At 32.0% G+C, this 19,221-nt stretch overlaps 2 protein-coding genes across 2 annotated transcripts in view; one reads left to right on the top strand and one right to left on the bottom strand.

Annotated features, from left to right (window-relative positions):
• LOC140446044 (muscle-specific protein 20-like) overlaps positions 1-19,221 on the top strand; it is a 120,194-nt gene that overhangs the window by 14,259 nt on the left and 86,714 nt on the right. The gene's annotated exons all lie outside the window — the stretch shown is intronic.
• On the bottom strand, positions 166-18,600 carry LOC140447041 (circadian clock-controlled protein daywake-like). The gene is made up of 5 exons (XM_072539628.1): positions 18,448-18,600; positions 13,241-13,395; positions 9,827-10,055; positions 4,259-4,408; positions 166-513 (listed from the first exon to the last, which is right to left on the bottom strand). The coding sequence occupies exons 1-5, from the start codon at positions 18,521-18,523 to the stop codon at positions 353-355; spliced, it is 771 nt and encodes a 256-aa protein (XP_072395729.1). The 5' UTR covers positions 18,524-18,600; the 3' UTR covers positions 166-352.

Here is a 19,221-nt window from a genome sequence, read left to right as displayed (position 1 = left end):
ATTTTCATTATACGTTTAGTAATTTCTTTTGTAACTCTTCTTTCTGCACCTGCTTTCCAGTTCTTTTTTATTAGTATTTTTATAGTATTTTGTATTAGTATAACACAAGAGTTAGATTACGAATAACTATAGAGGTTAGAGGTAGATACAAACAAAATAAGTTTCTCAACGTATATTTAGTAATGCGTTTCTTGTTTCTTGGTTTTTGCATTGAACTTGATATTATGAACTTATTATTTTCCCTAAAATATATTCCTAAATTTTAATAATACTTTTTACAAGAACCTATAAATATATAACCTTAATGAAAAACAGTGGTTTTTGTACAATTACAAATGCTTCAAAAACATTCTTAGAGTTCAAGATCGCCTAAAAAGAAGTTTGCTGGTATGTTGTCAAAAACTTTCTGTAGAATATCCAACATAATATCTTCAATTGTTTTCGACAAAATTGGATTTAGTGATTCAGCTACTGGCTTCCAGTTGGCGTTCAAATATGCGTTTGTTGATTCCTCTAAAAAAATATATATTTGTACCAAGACGAAATTTTAAGCTAAACACAAGATTCAATCAACAAGATGTGAGAATCTACATTACAAACAGTAAATAGAAACAATATTATGCTGTTAGATTAATAAAACCATTTCGTTAATCTAAGTTTTCATTAATCTAAGATTATGCCCAATACACGAAAAATATGTTGCAGAATATCAGAATTACATGGAAATAGCGTTGCAAAATACAGTTAGCCTGACGGTAACATGAACATGAACAAACCTCTGAATTTTGTTTATATTCATCGATTTGCTTAACATTTTGACAGTAGTTAAAAAATAGCTCTAAGATCAAAATCTACTCTATGGCAATATGTGCTTCTCCTCTTGGTGTGGGTACCACCTCAAGTCGGAGGTGAAAAAAGTTTATCAAAAAATATTATGGTATTCGCTAGAATAGTGAATTTGGGAGAGAACTGTAGAACAAAGGTTAAGGAGAGCGACATCGATAGGAGAAGAACAGTTTGGGTTTATGCCAAGAAGGAGGACAACAGATGCCTTGTTTACATTGATACAGTTGATAGAGAAATACAGTGAGGAGAAAAGAGGGCTACATTTGATATTTAAAGATCTTAAGAAGGCGTACTACACAGTTCCTAGACAAGAGCTATGGAGATGTATGAGAGAGAAATGAGTTGGTTTGCATCAAGGCTCTTCACTGAGTCCTTACCTGTTTAATATTGTTATGGATGTACTGACAGATAAAGTAAGGGAGGAGGCTCCTTGATGAATGCTCTTTGGCTCTACCTTGGCTTTTATATAACGAAAAATGGGACATTAGATCGAGAAATTGCCCACAGGATATGGCTGGCTGGTTTAACTGGAAGCGAATGAGCGGGGTTCTTTGTGATCGAAAAATCGGGGAAGAGATGAAAGGAAAGATATACAAGAGTGTAGTGAGATCTGCGTTGGTGTACGGCGGTAAAGTGTGGCCTGTAAAAAAGATGCAGGAAAAAAAGATGGAAGTAGCTGAAATAAAAATGTTACGGTGGATGTTGGGTAAGACTAGAGGTGACAGGAGCAGAAACGACTTGATTAAGGTGAGAGCCGGGGTGACAACAGTTTCAAAAAAAGATTCAAGAACACAGCCTGCAGTGGTTTGGTCATGTCAGACATAGAGATGAAGGGGACGAAGAATAGAGTTGTTAGAAGTTGATCAAAGAAGAGGTAGAGAAAAACCGAGGAGAAGTGGCAGAGGACTTGAGAGAGAAATGTTAAGGTGAATAAGACTCGATGGACAGAAATAAGTGGCGACGAAGAGTAATGAACAGCGACCCCTGAAAAAGGAAAAGCTAAGGAAGAAGAAGACATGAGAATCGGCTCAAACCATTGACGTTTGTTTCGATTGTTTTTTCTAGTAGTGCCTTTTAAATGTCTTCTTACTCGTAATACCTTTATTAAATTCACAGCTTTGAGTGGCCTGGTGGTTGGTATTACATACTTTTCCCACAAAAGGACACAAGGATAACAACATTTTCCGGGTGGGCATAGAACCAAATTGATCATTTTCTCAGATATAGACACTCCTAGAGGAAATTAGACAAACAGAGATCGATTTTGCCATCCGGCATCAAGAAATCTGGCAATAAATTCGGCCAAATGGAGGAGTAAGCTTAGAAAGGTGAAAGCTCAACTTAGGCTGTATTACTAATAATCATTATATGTCAAATATCGAACATCGTCTGCTACAACAATATCAATATATTAATATTTAAATACTGTATTTTCACAAAATTGGAGAATTAAAAAATTACACACTTGGTCACGTTGTTATAGGCGACAGCCATGCTTTGGCTGAAATGATTTGAGGGTGGATGTTTTGGAACTTAAAATTCTGATTATTCTAAGTGTTCTGCATTATTTATATGTGCTAGCTGTAAGCGTTTGTGTGTGAGAGAGTATTCGTGTATAGCATTTTTCATATAAAAATGCGTGCACGTCATTCAAGATTTACGACGTCAGAACCACACAGCTTTGCCAAAACATCAGAATAGTTAGTAAGTGAGGACTTTTTAAAATGTCAACTATTTGTCAAACTAGTTGACATTTTAGTTGACAGTAGCTAGTCAAACAAATTATATTAACAGTAAATACACTTAGTCTTAAGACTACCGTAACACACTAAAATCTATTAGAAAACATTTTAATACAAAATTATACATTCTAAATTTTAAACTTACCTCTTTTAGGACTTTAATAGTAAAAACGTCCCGTCATTATTTCCTGTTCAAAATAATCTGTCTATTTTTACAGACTATTTATTTGTTTTGGCATAGCACAATCACAATACACAACAATAATTAGTTTTTAAAGCTATTATTCTAAATTTAATATGTATTTATAAATACAATTTATTAATATATATTATGTTATAATCAAATTGTGCAAGAAATCAAAACATAAACAAAATTCTTACTCTAAAAAAGCGGCAACACTTTATACACTTTTGACAGACGCTGAACTGTCAATAAAATTTGAAGTATTCCTGTATCAGTTGCGTACAATTGTATAATCTCTTTAATTAAAAATATTATTTTGTGGAATATTAGACTTAAAGACTTATTTTATAAAATTTATATTATTAATAATAACAAATATTTTTGGTTATTTAATCATTATAATTCTAAAATTTCCAATATAAAGATATTTTTTTTTCTGATTATTACACCATGTTGACGCCTATGAAACATCGAGCAGTTCCGTATGGGTTTCGTATTATTAGCTGTGTTAGGAAAATTTTAACTCTAAGGTTGACGTTCTGGAAATTTTAAATATAAGTGACGTCACTTTATATAAATTGTGACGTGCACGCATTTTTATATGAAAAATACTATATTGTATACGTGTGTTGTGTATTGCATATGTATTGTGTAAGACTGAAAACGAGTGTTTTAGAGTTTCTTAATCCGCCATTGTTGGTATATTTTTGTTATTGGCTTTTTTTCAGTATTGAGTATACCAACAAGAATATACCAACAATAGCGCATTAATAAAGTCTGAGACAATCGTTTTCAATCATACACAATACATATGCAACACACAACACACGTATACAATACATTAACACTCTCTCAGACACAAACCGCTTACAGATCATATCCAAAATGCAATAATCAGAATTTGTAGTTCCATAGTTCAAAAATCCACCCTTATATCTTTTCAGCTAAGACATGGCTGTTGTCTATAACACCGTGGCCAAGTGTGTCAATTTTTAATTCTTCAATTTTGTGATATGACATAACCCCGTAAACAACTATGGCGGTTATACTTATCTTTTCAACAAAATTTTAAATAATCTTTTTTGATAACAATTTCCATTGTTGAAATCAAAACGTCAAATTTTTGCAGTTAAAAATGTAATTATATCGTTGCAATTAATTATGGTTTAATCCCATATAAACATATTTAAATTATACATGCCGCAAGAAAAAATTTTCAGAACCTGATAATAATATTTGTTTTCTGTATTATCCTTTTATTAATGTAATTAGATTCCTAGCTGGGATGTTCGTTAATTTTACTTAATTAAAATTTTGGAATTTTTTAATTTTATTTAATTAATAATTATCGAGGAACCTAGCTTTTAACTATCTCGTTATAATTCTCGAGAAAATCAGATTACTCTGACCTTGCAGGAATTTTCTGAAAAGCGTGATCTAAATTTAAACGTTTGTTTTTAACACAGTAATTTAGCAAACTGTTTACCTAAGGCTTTAATTCCGTCGAACAGGTTACCCATATGTAATTTCAAACCGCCAATGCTAAATTTGACGTGGACTTTGGTTACGTGGAAAAAGTCAAAACCATCATGTTTCTGCATAACTACATCACTCCTAACGTTGATTTCCAAATTTTCTAAAAAAATAATTAAGAATTATAATTGTCAAAATAAGCTATTTGTGATTTTTGTTTTAGTGATTTGATGTACACGTATGCGAAGATTTTCGCAAGTTTACAGTAGTTTACTGTAGTAAAAAGTATATACAGGGTGTTTCGAAAAGGTATCTCATAAATTAAATCACGTATTCCGGGGACAAAAATAAATTGATTGAATCCAACTTACCTTAGTACAAAAGTGTACACAAAAAAAGTTACAGCCCTTTGAAGTTACAAAATAAAAATTGTTTTTTTGCATTATCTCTTACACTACTTGACATTTTGTATTAAAAATGGACACATTACTTTCTTGTTCTAAAAGCATTTTTCATAAAAAAGAAACAACAAAATCTAAGCGCACAGAAAAATTTTAAGGGGTGTATGCAGCCCTAAATCTTCCCAAACTTTTGAGTACGTTCAAATCAAACGAATTTTGTGGCATCATTTTGCCTCAAACTTTTTTGCCTCTTATCACTTTTTCGAAAAACTAGTGTTGTTGGCCATCAATTAAACAGATAGTTTCTACTACTACTACTAAGGATTTCCACAGTTTTCACTGTCTTCCTTCACTCAACCGTTTTCTCCAATTTTCCCTGTCATTCCAGTCTCCATCTCGCAGGGTTCTTTTCTCCATAGCCTCGTCGATTTCATCTCTGAATGACCTTCGGGGTCTTCCTCCCTTTCTTCTTCCAATCGGGCTCCATTCTGTGATTTTATTTATCCAGCGTCCTCTGTCCGCTCTTCTGACGTGGCTGTACCAGGATAGTCTCTTCTCCTCTATATAGTCGATTATGTCTGATTGCACTCCCATTCTCCACTTAATCTCTGCGTTTTCAATTCTGTCTCTTTTTGTAAGTCTACAGCTTCTCCTCAGGAACTCCATTTCTACTGCTCTTATTCTACCTCTATTTCTCTTGTTTATTGTCCAGTTTTCGGACCCATATGTCAGGATACTTCTTGTCAGGGTATTATATATTCTCTTTTTTGTCTTTATCGTAATGTTCTTATCCCACAACACTGAGTTTAGTTGTCTTATACAGTTTCTTGTTTGTCTCAGTCTGTTGTTTATATCTTCTTCTGTTGTTCCCTGGTTCGATATTATGGTTCCTAAATACTTGAATTTATCTGTTCCATTTATTTGTCTTCCCTCGTCTATCTCTAGGTTTCTCATATCCTTGTTTTCTGTTGTTAGGTATTCGGTTTTCTGTAAGTTTATTTCGATTCCGTTGTTTTTATATTATTCTTCTAGTTTTCTGAGCATAAAGCTGAGATCTTCTTTATCTTGTACGATGACTACTTGATCGTCGGCAAGATAGTTTCTACGGATACAATAATTATAGACAGTTCCATCAATAATAGTCAATAATTTGAAGCTATCATTTATTGTGTGAATAAGATTAATATTAAAAATTTTGATATAACAATGGCCTACAAATTTCAGGAAATGGCAGATATGCATTTGACTTTGGGTAAGTTGGATCAGATTAAATTATGATTTCAATAAACTATCGGGAATATCGTAGATGAATGTCAAGGAAATAGTGCAGCAGGTGCAAGGCGTTATGCAGTAAAATACCCCAATCGAAATACACCCGATAGACGATTATTTCTGATCATTGATCGTCGTTTACGGGAAAAGGGTACATTCCAACCTCAAGTTGCTGGCAATAGTGGTTGTCCAATAATGGATGCAATTGATGAAGACATTTTAGAAATCATTGAAGAAGTCCCTGGAACAAGTACAAGGGTAATAGCTGCTCAACTAAATGTTCCTCACGTAAGGGTTTGGAGGCGTTTGAAGGATCAGCTGCTTAAACCCTATCACTTAACAACGGTTCAAGAGTTATTGGTTGAAGATTATCCTAAAAGGATTGGATTTTGCGATTGGTTGTTAATGGAAAACACTCGAAATTTTAATTTTATTAGAAATATTTTGTTTACCGACGAGGCTGCCTTCAGTAGAAATGGAATAACAAACCATCACAACGAGCACATTTGGGCCGACGAAAATCCTCACGCAAAAAAAAACGACTCATCACCAAAGGACTTTCAAAGTTAATGCTTGGACAGGAATTGTGGATAATAGGCCCAGTATTTCTTCCCAACAATTTAAATCGTGATAATTATTTGCAGTTCTTGGCAAACGATTTACAAGAGTATTTGGAAGAAATTAATATTGCAATAAGGCAAAATATGTGGTTTCTACAATGGCTCTCCACCGCATTACAGTAATGAAGTCCGGAAATATCTTTGCAGGCAGTATCCTGGTCAGTGGATTGGAAGGGGTCGTGTCGCACCTATTTCTTGGCCGCCCAGAAGTCCAGGCCATAACCCCATGCTTTTGGGGGTTTATGAAAGATAGAGTGTATTCTGTAACAATAGAGGTCGAACAACAATTGAGGGTTAGAATAATTGAAACTGCAAAACAATTTCATGTCATATGATTTTTCAGCGCATTCGGTTTTCCTTATTAAAACGATACCGAATGTGTATTGAAGAAAATGGGGGTCATTTTGAGCATTAATTGTAATATCATATTTATAGAGGTTATAGACATTTTTTGTATTTGTTAATTCATTTAAGCCATTTATTTAGTTGCACGTAATTTTTTAAAGGTTAATGAAAAGGGCCGTTACTCAATAAAAACTGTTTTTTGAAGTGTTCGGAGGCAAAACATTTTTAAAAATAATGTGTTAAACTAATGATGCCACAAAATTCATTTGATTTGAACGTACTCAAAGGTTTGGGGGGATTTAGGGCTGCACGCTCCCCTTAAAATTTTTCTGTGCGCTTAGATTTTGTTGTTTCTTTTTTATGAAAAATACTTTCAGAAAAAGAAAGTAACGTGTCTATTTTTATTACAAAATGTCAAGTAGTTTAGGAGATAATGCAAAAAACAATTTTTTTTATAACTTCAAAGGGCTGTAACTTTTTTGTGTACACTTTTGTACTAAGGTAAGTTGGATTCAAGCAATTTATTTTTGTCCCCGAAATGCGTGATTTAATATATGACATACCTTTCTGAAACACCCAGTATAAATCTAAAGCAAGAAATACAAACACAAGCGATAACAGCGGCAAGGATATCAGGATTTCTCCTAGTGTAACATAGAGAAATAAATATGTATACAAGCATCGAAAGCAAAACACGAATTTACAAAACCTCTGTAAGACGTATTATGAAGACTCTACAGAAACACGACCAGAAACAACCACTACCACCAACCACTAATGCCAGGTAGGTTATTGGTGACCACTACTAAAAACGGCAGAAATTAAGACCTTAAGATTAGTTACTGGAAAAACACTTAGAAATAGAGTGAGGAGCAGCGATATCAGAACCCTGAGTAACCTCCAACATGTTGTAAACTGGTCTAAATTAAGAAAAAGAACATGAAGAGACCACGTTCATAGAATGAGTAATAATAGACTTGCAAAGATTGCAAGAAAGGCCCCCCAAACGCTGGTATGAAAGTTGGTCATCGGAATCCCAACTAAGGCTACAACTTAAAAAAAAAACAAAAAATAAGAAGAAGAAGAAGAAGAAGAGAAAGTAAAGGTGGGTACATCAGATGCTCAAAATTGATGTCTCTTTACTTCAATATAAAAAGCCATACGATCTTTAAACATTTTTAGTACATTTTGCAAGATGCTAACTACTCAATTCTTCTCATCTCTTCTTCTTCTTCTTCCTTCTTGTATGTAAGCTTTAAAAAAAGATTTACATCATGGCAACACAAGACTCCTAGGTGTTGCCGAGCAAGAGAAGGTGTTTATCTCTATGAGTGTTCGATAGTAACTGATTAGAATGACGTGTAGAAAGTCTTCTTCTTTTTCCTTCTTGTATGTAGACTTTAAATCCTGTTTCTTCTTCAATATTAGTCTCCTAAATTATTTAAATTGTCGCACCATCTTTTTCTTGGTCTGCCAATACTTCTTCGTCCATTTGGTGACTTATGTCGTGCTATTCCTACTATCCTATCTTCTGCCATTCTACTAATGTGTTCGTTCTACTCCTGTTTCCGTTTTTTCACCCATCCATTTATGTCTTCTATATTGCATGCTCTTCTTATGTTTTCGCTTCTCTCCCTGTCCAACAGACTTTTCCCTGATATTCGTCGGAGTATTTTCATCTCTGTTGTTTCTAGTAGTCGTCTCGTTTTAGATGTGTCAGGTGTTGTCTCCGCCGTGTATGTTAATATAGGTCTAATTGCTGCTTTATAGATTCTTGTTTTTGTGTCTTATCTTAGGTGTTTGTTCTTCCAGATTGTGTCATTAAGAAATCCCGCCGCTTTACTTGCTTTTAAGCTTTGTTGTCATACTTCTCCGTACCTAGTTATATCTATCCCAAAATATCTAAACCTTGCTTCCTGCTTTAATATTTTCCCATCAATTTCGATTTTACATCATAGTGGGTATTTAGATGTTGTCATACATTTGGTTTTTTTCTGCTGACATTATCATATTGTATTTCTTGGCTATTGTATTGATGATGTGTGTTAATCTTTGGAGTTCGTCTTCTGTTTCGTATACATTGTATTTTCCATTTACCTTTGCCTGTATTCGATTATGGAAGTAGATGTTTTCGATGGTTTGTATAATATTGTATGTTTCTTTTATACAGTAGGTGTAAGACGTCTTCGACTTGGATGCGATCGAAAGCCTTTGTCAGGTCTATAAAACACAGATTTGCTGGTTTATTGCACTCGATAGCCTTTTCTGTGATTTGTCTTAGTACAAATACGGCGTCTACGCGGTATCTTCCGGATCTGAATCCTTGTTGTTCATCTGATAAAGTTGTTAGTTCATTGATTTTGTTGGTTAGGACTTTTGTGGTAAGCTTAAGTGCGGTGCGGTGTTTAGTAGATTTATACCTCTATAATTGTTGGGGTCTTCTTTATCTCCTTTCTTGAACATTGGTATTATTATGCTGTTTCTTCATGCGTCTCGTATCTTACAGTGCAATATTAGTTTTTGTATAAGTTTTGTCATCTCTAGGGTTATACTTTCTTCTCCGTGTTTTAGAAGCTCGTTGGTTATTCCGTCTGGTTCTGGTGACTTTCTATTTTTGAGTAAATTTATAACTATTTCTACTTCCTGAAAACTGATTTCTATTTCTTTCTAATTGTCTTAATTCAGGTACGTTATTGTGTTGATTATTATTTTCCTTTGCTTTAAACAGTTCCGTCAGGTATCTTTCCCATTCTCAAATTCTCTTCACTCTCAAATAGCTCTTCTCATCTCAAACATCACAAATACTGCTGTTTTGGATATTGTTATTATTGAAAGTTTTAAATAATTAAATTACTAAACTAAAAAGCCAATAGAAAATACTTACTTGAGTTTGATATATTTATTTCCATTTTTAAGCCACTACTGCACATAAAAATTACTTACTTGCATCAAACCACAAGGCTCCTTTTCCTCGTAAAGGTATAACCAGAATTTTGCCCAAAAGTTCATAGTTACCGTCAATTCGCAACCTAGGTAGTGAAAGTTTTGTATAAAAATCGTATGTTTTGGGATCTACACTGTTGTAAAGAATTTTGGTTTTTCCAAATCCTACCACTGTGACGTTGTCAAGGGAAGCATTAACGGTTACAGCTCCTCCACCACCTTGGAGGATCTAAAAAGAAGAATACATTTCTTACGAAATATATTTGTGTATTCTGCAATAAGTATTGTAAGCGTGTATTTCCATATTGTTTATACATAACAGGTGAATGCCTGTGGTTTAACTATAAGAACATTATTTACATGATTGATTCGACCGTTACTTGATGAAAATTCATTTTATATAACAATAAAACAATGAAAACTTTTGTTTCCAAAACTTCCACAAAATTTATTATAATTTTTTATCACTACAGCTGTTTCGGTAGAGTGCCTTTCTCAAGTGATCTATTTTTGGTATGTTTACACTTTATACTATTTAACTGAATAATTTGAGGGGAGGGGAGAACTGTTTGTCTCAAGCTGTTCATTCAGAGTCTGTCTGTAGTTTTTAATTTGTTAATTTCCGTAAAAACCAAGTCCAGAAGGTGAAGTCTGTATGTAGAATTTCTTTTTCTATCATTAAACTATTTTATGTTTTGCTATACGTTTGTTAAAAGTTTTACCAGTTTGACCGATGTAAGTTTTTGGGCAGTCGCCACATATAAGTTTGTTACACTATTGTGGAACTGTGGAAGTGCTTTTTCTTTAGGCTCTTGTAGTTCTTAATATATTTGCCTAAGTTATTTGTTCTAAAAGCTGATGTTATTTCTTTCTTTTTTATATGTTTGGCTATTTTTTTTGATATCTTGCCTACATATGTAATCGAGCAGAAGGTACTGGGTTTTTTGTCTGGTGGTAAAATACTAATTTCAAGGCTTTTTTTATGTAGTTTCTGATTTAAATTTTAAAAAAATTAATTATATCTGCTTATAGCCAATATCATCGACCATTTATATACACAACATAAATCATACTTGTAGTTGCAGATAATGTGTTCAGTCGCTTTATCTGCATTTGACGAATCAGTATTTTATTGTGTCCACTTTGCGCCCAGGTTATGTTATGATATCTGTGTGTGAGCCCAGTCCAGCGAGAAATAATTGTAATTACTTTAAGTTTAGTTTTCTATAGCTTTTTAATAATAAGATATAATAAAAACTAATAGAATAGCGGAGCTAGAATAGAACCTTGTGGGACTCTAGCTTGTGAAGTAAAGGTTGTAGAGATATTACCTTCATCTAACTCTAATAGTTCTGTAACTCAGATTTAATCTTACAATTTTTATAAATTGGAATAATGCCCTGATGTCAATCAACTTCCTGATCAGTCCATCATGTCATATTTGATCAAGAGCTTTTTGGACATCAAGCGACCACGACTCTTTTGAAGTCAAATTTATACCAATTTACTCCTCTCCCATTCGTCTGTTCTAGCAATACGGTATTCTATTCTTCATTTCAATTTCAAAAATCTTATTTTCCCATCTGCAACTTTTTTCATTTCCTTAGACTCTTTTTTCTTGTTTGGCACTTATTGTTATATTTAATATTTACCTTTTCATCTTTATTTAAACAAATATTATTACAAATAATGTCTTCTATCTACTATAGTAGAATAAGTATAGAATAAGTAGAAATATATTGCTTCTGCTACCAAAAATTACAAAAGTTTTCAACAATTCTTTTAAATATTTTAGATATTTCGATGTTTTATTTTTTTAATTTTAATTATTTTATTAAAGTACTAAATATTCATAATATTTGTAATAAAATAAATAAACAAAATAATTAGGTAATTCACGGCAATTTAAATTGGCAACACATTGGTCTAAAATAAATAATCACCCCTTGTGTACGTTTTCTCAATTATAATTACATATTTGTATGGTCAACTTTAACAGATGCAATTTTATGATAATGAAGGTATAACAAATCATGTCAAGCTTAATGCATTTTTGCGACACATAGTATAAATTAAATTATATGCCTGATGAATTCGAATACTGTCATTACCCGATAAAATGGCGTGACAACAATAACTAAGAAAAATACAAAAATTGAATTGATTATGAATATGGATTGATTAAGTAATTTTTAAGTAATGGAGTTTTCTGGAGTTTTGGAATGATTGGCCAAATTCAATTACAATATAGTAATAATTGTCCAGGAAGATAAGTAGTCAATTCTATTAATTATGTCTCTAGGAAACTTCTTCTTCTTCTTCTTTATAAGCAATTCTGTTCATTGGCGGATTAATACCTCTATGGAAGGTTGTCACTCCATCTTTTGAGCGGTCGTCCGATACTTCTTCTGCCGATTGGTGACTTATCTCTTGTCTCAGTCCATTCATTTATACACTGTACGATACATTTTCTTCTAATGTCTTCACTTCTCTTTCGATCTATTAGCTTAATGCATTTTTGCATTAAGCTAATAGATGCATTTACATGATCTATTAGCGTATTTTCTGTAATTCTTCTCAGTACTCTCGTCTCTGCAGTTTCCAGTAGCCTTTGCGTTGTGGCTGTGCCGGGTTTTGTTTCTGAGACATATGACATTATTGGTCTTACACTGGCTTTATTAATTCTTGACTTCATCTCAGTTTTAATGTGTCTGTTTCGCCATATGTGTTATTAAGGCTGCCTGTCAGTCTATTTGTTTTTTGTTCTTGATCTCTCACTTCTTTGTCTAGGTCTTCATAGCTAGACAGTGTAATTCACAGGTATTTTAAATTTCCATTACTTGTTTAATACTAATGCTAACAATTTCTATTTTACATCTGGTTGGTTCTTTGCTGACTACTATTGTTTTAGTTTTCTTAGACGAGAAAAGGAAACTTGAAGCAGCGAATTAACTTTTAAAGTGGTGTAGATTGTGATTATGACTAAACTCAGTGTGGAAAGGTATAGAGATGTACAAAATTACTTGGATTATCTAAAAGATTAGTAGCATATTATAGAATTACATAGAATATTCTAATGGAGACTCGAAGGAAATTTGCGCCTACATATAAAGTTTCAACAAGACTGGTTCTGTTGGTTCCCACGACTAATCTTAGCGCAGTAGGTGTTATGCACCATATCCAAGTGTTGGGGGTATTTAGAATTTTAGTTATAATACAATTGAACTATAATCACATTTGTTGCAGAATGCCAAAGAAATATAAAATGCACAAGTGATAAGTTTTTTTTTTATTTTCCTCGCTTCCAAAATATAAAATATTCAACTTTTGGAACATCGTTATTAGATATTTCAATATTTTAAATTATGATAAATGTTTGATTTTTCTATGTATATCTAAAAAAATAATACTTACATTTAAAACAGGAAGTTGTAAGGGATCTAGAACTTGCAAACCTATTTCTGGTAATCCTTTGGGTATTTCATTGAATAATTCTTGAACGGCATGCGTTGAACAGTTTATAAAAATATTTCTTGGTTCTTTTATCATACAAGTTTTCACAAAAGGAGCTAAAAAATAATTTACATAAGGTTTAGACATTAAATATTATTTAAATATCATCGACGGTAGTGATAATTTTTATGTTTGATCTTGTCCTTTTTGTATTTGATTATTATTTTTTATTGTGAATGTGTTTTTAATTTATCCATGGATTTCATGTGAATATTATACCATACACAGTGAACTAATTGACTAAAGAAATAGGCTTAGGTGACTGATATACTATGTGACTCGAAGGCACTGTTGCTCAGTCCTGGTAGATTATGAGCGAGGTTACTTACTATGAGAGAGGTGAAAAACACGTGAAAGACATACAAAACAACAAAAAAGAAAAAATCATACGAGATTAATGTTTTGATAAAAACTACGTTTAGAAAACTGGCGGATCTAGTAGGTCGATTTTAATAAACTTTGAAGCATTTTGTTTGTTTTGGTTTTCTCTATGATAGTTTACCACAATTTGACCAAAAAAAAATTAAATTTTTGTGACTAAAAAAAGTCAAAAAAATGATCAGTTTTTGAACAATTTTCAAGAATTTTGAATTTTTTTGGTAGAATATTACATAATGGCACTTCTTTTTTAAAACCCTTCCCAAATTTTATATTTCAAATTTGCCGTCCCAGAGATTTACTGTCCTTCCATGAAGCAGTAAGTTTTGGACGGAAAATTTTATATTTAAAATAAGAATTATTCAATGTCACACGTAGGACAAATTAAACTAAAATATTAAAACATTCTATGGGATGAAATGATAAAATTTAAATGTTATTGTTAACAGTATCTAACAGCAGATTTGTAATATGTATCAGGGCATACTTGATTATAATTATTAGAGCATACAAATTGGGAAATCTTTAAATATTTCAAAAATGAAGGGAGATAGGTACAGGAAACCCTAATATAGATTAAAAGCTAAGTAAATTTTTCACACGACAGACTAATAATATATAGGGGTTTCATTTAAAATAAGTACGTTATTACAGTTTGAATTTGCTAATAGAACAATCTAATATTTTGAACGCCTTGTAAAAAATTTTGCTATAATAAACATGTAATTAAATATGACAAATAGTCCATTGTTAAGGCTTAAGACAAAGTTGGTTTCCAATTCGTAGAATCGTAGACAGGGTGACTTCATCAACAAAAGTCTAATTAAAGTTCGTCCTGACAATTCGAATACTTTTCAAATAAGTTCTTTATATTGAAATACAGTTGCGGAAAGAATTACCGAGTGGACCGCCAATTTAAATGATCAGATTAAAGTAAAATCATCTAGTTTTGAAAGTTTTTCTATCTCCTGTGATGAGAGTTCGGACATTGGTAGCATAGCTAAAGGATTTAACCATTTTTGAGGAATTGTTGTAGCTAATATCGATGCATGTTACCATTATAAGACTTGATAGATTTAATAATGTTTTTAAACTTAAAACCTGCAAAAATACAATCTACTTCTGTAAAAATTTAATTCTGTAGCTACAGATGGCGCTCCTTCCATGATCGGAAAAAACAACAGCTTCGTAGCATTTCAACAATAAAAACTTGGGGAAATTCATGGTTCAAAAATTCATCAAACGCATTGCATTATATATCAAGAAGTACTATGCACGAAGTCGATCAAAATGGAGATTGTTTTGTCATATATAAAAAAAATTATAAATTTTAAAGATCTAGAGGCTTAAATAAACGATAATTCACTGCTTTCTTAATTAAATTAGATAGTGTGTACATATTTAGGTTTTCGAAAGAAGAAGAAGGACATCACGGTGTGGGAATGTATGTCGGCCAAAGGGATGGCAACTTTACAGTTTATTGAAGCTATAGTAAACTCAACCAAATATCAAGATATCCTTGAATATTCGTTTCTACCAAGTGCGGCAAAGATAAATCCATCCGGAGATTTTATCTTTCAGCAGGACGGAGCCTCATGCCATACGGCTAAATCTACCAAAAAATGGATGGGATAACAGAATATTAAAGTTTTATAGTTTCACCCCTGAATTCTGTGAAGGCCTAGTTAATACAATCCCTAATAGAGTTCAGGCTGTTATTCAAGCTAAGGCGACGTTACGCCTTATTAATTTTTATTTTAATTTGTTAAAATCCTCTTGTTCCAATATTTAGTTGTCAGCATTTTTTGGCTATCAAACAATTAATTAAATAGTAATCAACATAAAATATATAATTATCATAAAAAATGTTGTTAATTTGATACAATTAAAAAAATTAAGATGAAAGAATTTCGGTAAATTGGTATTTTATTCGCAAAATAACGGCTTGTTCCAACATATAGTTGGTAGGGCTTGTATTTTATCAAAAACTATCTCTGATTTTTTTTCGTAGTCTTCCGTATAGTCCACCATCTTCAAAAATCCCACAAACATGTTTTGAATGTTTGTAAAAACATTCAAAACATGAAAATCATGTTTTTTTGGGGGGTTTAAAAGGGTTTCGCACAATTTTTGAATGCCTCACGGACCTTATTTAATTTAAAATATATATAACCCATAAAGAAACTAGATTTGATCTGTTTTGAAGTCTACAAATTGAAGAAAATCTCCCAAAACTCCAAAAAAAAAAATAGTTTTTCCGGTTTTTGAAGATAGCACGAAAAATCTAAAAAATCAAATATACAGTTTTTGATCAAATACACAAAATAAACAAAAATTGGATCTTTAACCACCTCCCAAAAAAGGTTTTTTCGAAAAAAAAAATACATTTTTAGGTTATGTACACCCAACCTATGGGTCTATAAAAAATAGATAATTTTTGTAAAAGCCTTAACTACGCGTGTGATTTTTTTTAAATTTTTAAATTGATTCCACCTAAAAAAAATTAAAGTCTGGGTGAGAGAGCATTTTGCCTACCTTAACGGGGGTTACAAAGACCTGATAGTAAAGACCAAATACATGATAATAACAAAGAAAACAAATATACCAACAAACATACATTTGGGAAATGTACCGATAGAAAGGGTTGATAAATACAAATACCTAGGAACCTGGATTTCAGACAATAATGATCAAACAACCGAAATAAGAGCCAGGATAGAAATAGCAAGAAATGCGTTTGTAAAAATGAAAACAATTCTCTGCAACAAAGACCTTAGATTAGAACTGAGAGTAACAGCACTGAGATGCTACGTGTTTTCGATACTGCAATATGCGACTTGAATGCTGGACATTAAAGCAAGAACACATAAATAAGTTACAGTCCTTTGAAATGAGGTGTTACAGGAGGATGCTTAGAATATCATGGACACAGAAGAAAACTAACACGGAAGTATTGCGAGAAATGGGCAAAGAATGCGAAATAATAAACACAATAAAAATAAGAAAGTTACAATATCTGGGACACGTAATGAAGGAAAAGCGATATGAACTGCTAAGGCTGATAATACAGGGAAAGATAAGAGGAGGAAGGAGTATAGGAAGAAGGAGAGTGTCATGGTTGAAGAATTTAAAGGACTGGTTTAAATGCAGTTCTAGAGAACTCTTCAGAGCAGCAGAACATAGAGTAAAGATAGTGATGATGATATCCAACCTCCGATCGGGAGACGGCACTTAAAGAAGAAGAACGGGGGATACACCATTTGAAGTCAAAATTCATTGGTTCAAGATTTGAAATTACTCAAAAATTCGTATATGAAATTATTTTATTATTTCTATGTTTGAAAGTACTTATCAGCGATATCAATTATTTTCTGTTATGAATGGAAATAAATCTCCTGTCCCAACTGTATTAATAACGCTCACGTTGGGCTAATTTTGAAAGCAGTCTCGGCCAATAAAATTACTCCCGAAACAGGAAAGATAGTCGCAGAGAAGAGATGTCAACTACATGTCAGGACGTAAATAATAATTTTTAATAATAATAATAATTAATAACTTTATATATGTTTATTATTATTACATAATTTGCAGCAAATTATGTATATAATTACAGCAAATAAGACATACCATGCAAATAAAAAACTTCTAAAAAATAAATTACTGAGCAAGAAATCGGAAATGAAGATATATAAAACAATAATTCGACCGACTATGAGCAAGAAATCGGAAATGAAGATATATAAAACAATAATTCGACCGACTATGATGTATGCTGCCGAAACCCTTAGTATGACAAAAAAACAAGAGAAAGACCTTAGAATACTAGAAAGGAAAATCCTAGGAGCAATATTAGGACCAATAAAAATTAATGAAAACCAATATAGACAAAGAACGAATCATGAACTACTAAACGAAATTAAAGAGGATATAGTTTGTAAAATAAAACAGCAAAGGGCAAAATGGCTATATTTTCAATATTGGAATGGACACCAACTGGTAAAAGAAGACGTGGAAGACCAAGATCTACATGGCTACAAGAAGTAACAAATGATCTCAACAGGGCGGACGTACGGCAATGGAGAGAGAAAACCAGAGATAGGAAACAGTGGAGAAAAATAACAGGAAAAATTAAATAAAGAAAATGAGGACTGATCTACCTCGTAACATAGATCGAGAGAGATTAAGCGGCGTAACCCCGTGTGGGGTGTTTAGCCACAATATATATATATATATATATATATATATATATATATATAATATATATATATATATATATATATATATATATATATATATATATATCCAAAATTATTAAAAAATATATATTTGTTTATATGAACATTGATTTTTGTTGCCACCCATCTAAAGTTAAGCATCGTTTATTTGGGATAAGTTAGCTTTTAATTTTGACACCCTTGATCTACAGGTTAAAATAAATTCTTAATTTATAATATTTTTTGAAACGATGTCCGGATTAGAAATTGAAACGTCAAAAAATAGTAAAGTGTAATTTTCATTTCAATCAATATTGTGGTTTAATCCCCTATAAATACAACATTTAAAGTATTTTTGATTAAGATTGTAGCATATTTCCATTAAATACAGTAGTTAAAATATCTAATATTGGACCTGTTAAAAATGTGGACACCTATTGGAAAACATTTCAATTTTTAACACAAATATAAATTTAATTAATTGTTATTCTTAATTTATTTATTATAGTCACTTACGTTGTTTATCCAAAAAAGCATTAACAGACCCACAACAAATCACTACACAAGAAATATATAATTTATAAAAAAGCATGTTTCTATCAGAGGGGTGTGCTAGTGACTATTTTAGTTAATAGCGTTATGTACCGGTGCAAGCCGCAGATATCTATGGTTTTTCGCTTTCACTATTTGGTATTGCGATTTTCTGCTATTACCACTTTTTTGTTACGCAATAATTTGTTCTTGAAGATGATGACGGCAATAACAAAGTATAACACTTGATAGTCGGCAGATTTTACATAAATTTGTTATGTAGGACAATAGATTTATGACAAAAACAAACATTTTCGACCCTCTTTACTATTTACACGCCCGCATTTTATATTTTAACTATCCAAAACAATGCAACGAAAAAGGTGAAATAATGTATACTTTATTCCAAGAATTTGCGACTATTTTGGATTAGGGATGAAACGTTTGACTTAAACGGTCCGCTTTGCTGAGAAGGTGACTAGTAAATTCTTACAATATTTGAAGCACTGTCAAAGACAAGCAAAATACGGTTTTTTTAACTGATAATGTTTTTTTACTTTTACATTTTTTTAGAGAAATATACAATATTAGTGCAAAAATAGAAGAAAATTACAAATTTTATTGTTTCTAAATTGTAGTGGTAAATGATTTACTGATGAAATAATAACAATAACACTAAAAATATTTCTTATGAGAAAATAAAAACATATTAGCTTACAGTTTAATCAAGAATCAGATGCATACTCATAATCACTATCG

Source organism: Diabrotica undecimpunctata, chromosome 7 (assembly GCF_040954645.1).
Source record: "Diabrotica undecimpunctata isolate CICGRU chromosome 7, icDiaUnde3, whole genome shotgun sequence".
In the NCBI taxonomy this organism is placed as follows: domain Eukaryota; kingdom Metazoa; phylum Arthropoda; class Insecta; order Coleoptera; family Chrysomelidae; genus Diabrotica; species Diabrotica undecimpunctata.
Note: the sequence above shows the minus strand (reverse complement) of the source record. Positions and strands in the feature narration are given on the sequence as shown.